Source organism: Monosiga brevicollis, genomic scaffold (assembly GCF_000002865.3).
Source record: "Monosiga brevicollis MX1 MONBRscaffold_8 genomic scaffold, whole genome shotgun sequence".
Classification (NCBI taxonomy): Eukaryota; class Choanoflagellata; order Craspedida; family Salpingoecidae; genus Monosiga; species Monosiga brevicollis.
This window is the reverse complement of record NW_001865045.1, coordinates 976,004-977,440: the sequence shown is the minus strand read 5'-3', so window position 1 is coordinate 977,440 and position 1,437 is coordinate 976,004. Positions and strand designations below refer to the sequence as shown.

The 1,437-nt window shown below is 57.9% G+C and overlaps 1 protein-coding gene across 1 annotated transcript in view; it reads left to right on the top strand.

The window, feature by feature from the left end:
• Positions 1-1,437, top strand: part of MONBRDRAFT_24992 (uncharacterized protein) — a gene marked incomplete at both ends in the record, with an annotated part of 4,982 nt that overhangs the window by 2,578 nt on the left and 967 nt on the right. The window contains 2 exons of the mRNA XM_001745370.1: positions 9-709; positions 779-1,406. Of these exons, the coding sequence (XP_001745422.1) occupies positions 9-709; positions 779-1,406 (1,329 nt within the window). The remainder of the gene's footprint in view (positions 1-8; positions 710-778; positions 1,407-1,437) is intronic.

Genomic DNA, 1,437 nt, shown 5'->3' with positions numbered 1-1,437 from the left:
CACTGGAGGTCCTCAGGTTGCCTGAACAAGATCTTTCACCACATTGCCAACAACACCGTGCCCGAGTCGATTCGACATGCCCTTTGCTCCATCAACTACACTATCCTGGAGAAGGCCAATGGCAAGTTTCGACCCGTGGGCACGGATTCCATCTTCAACAAGGTTGTCAACCGCGCTCTGCTCGAGCAACAGCAGCCCCATATTGCCCACTTGCTACAGGCCAGTCCAGAGTTGGCCGTCGGAGTCAAGGACGGCATTTCAGCAGCGGTTGGCATGGCCTTTGGTGAGCTCCAAGCCTGTGAGTCTACCCCGGGCTGGACCATGCTCTCCCTCGATTTCAAGAGTGCCTTCAACTACACCGACCGAGCACGGCTACACGAGATTGTGGCCGACAAGGTTCCTGGCCTCTTGCGCGCCTTTGAACGACACTATGCTCGACCCACTACCCACTGCATTGTCGACAAGTTCTTCAAGGTGATTGACATTGATGTTGGCCAAGGCATTGTGCAGGGCAACGAGCTATCGCCCTTCTTCTTTGCCCTGTACTCCTGTGAGGTCCTCGGTCTCCTCGACGCCACCACTGACTACCGCTGCAAGGTCATCAAGTACCTCGACGACATTGTACTGATGGGTCCCGCGGAGGACGTGGCGGCCGACGTCGAGATTGTCAAGGCTCGTGCAAAGTCTGCTGGCCTTCATCTGCAGCCCAGTAAGAGCCGCTTCTACATGCCTTGCCGCCATTCGGCTTCCATCACTGCTATGAAGTCTGTATTGCCAGATGCCGTGCGCGAGACGGCCAACACGGGCATGACGGTCTTGGGAACGCCGATTGGCCGTCGCGAGTGGATGAAGAAGCAGCTGAACGACAAGGCAAAGCACATTGCTGGCAAGCTCAATGACATGCTGACGACCGGTGTCTCGCTTCAGGCCCTCCTCACGGCCATGCAGTACGTGCCTAGCCTCATCAACCACCTCTACACGCTGCCCCCAAGTCTCACGTCGGGCTTGTCCGAGCTCTTGAACCGTGCTTGCAAGGACACCTTTGTCAAAGCCTTTTTTGCCAAGGTAAACCTGTCTGCACCGGCTGGAGCTGAAGGTCATGACGTTACGCTGGAACAGCTCCTTGAGGCTCGCCTCTTCACACGGGCCAACACCGGGGGCTTTGGCCTGCACGACTTGGTTGAGCGCGGTCCGGTGGCTTATGTCTGCAACATGGCCAAGCTGGCCACTCACTACCCTCGGGTCTACGATCGACTTTTGGAGGATGAATCGAGGGCTGCTGACTTTCAGGCCCACGTGCAGCGAGCCGGCTTCCAGATGGCCACGGTCAAGGACGCGGGGACTCAGCGACCAGCTGAGATCATTGCCCTCCGCTCCAAGGCGGCACTGGACGACCTGATGGCCAAGTGCGCGCTGGACCTGCAGCAGGCATATCTG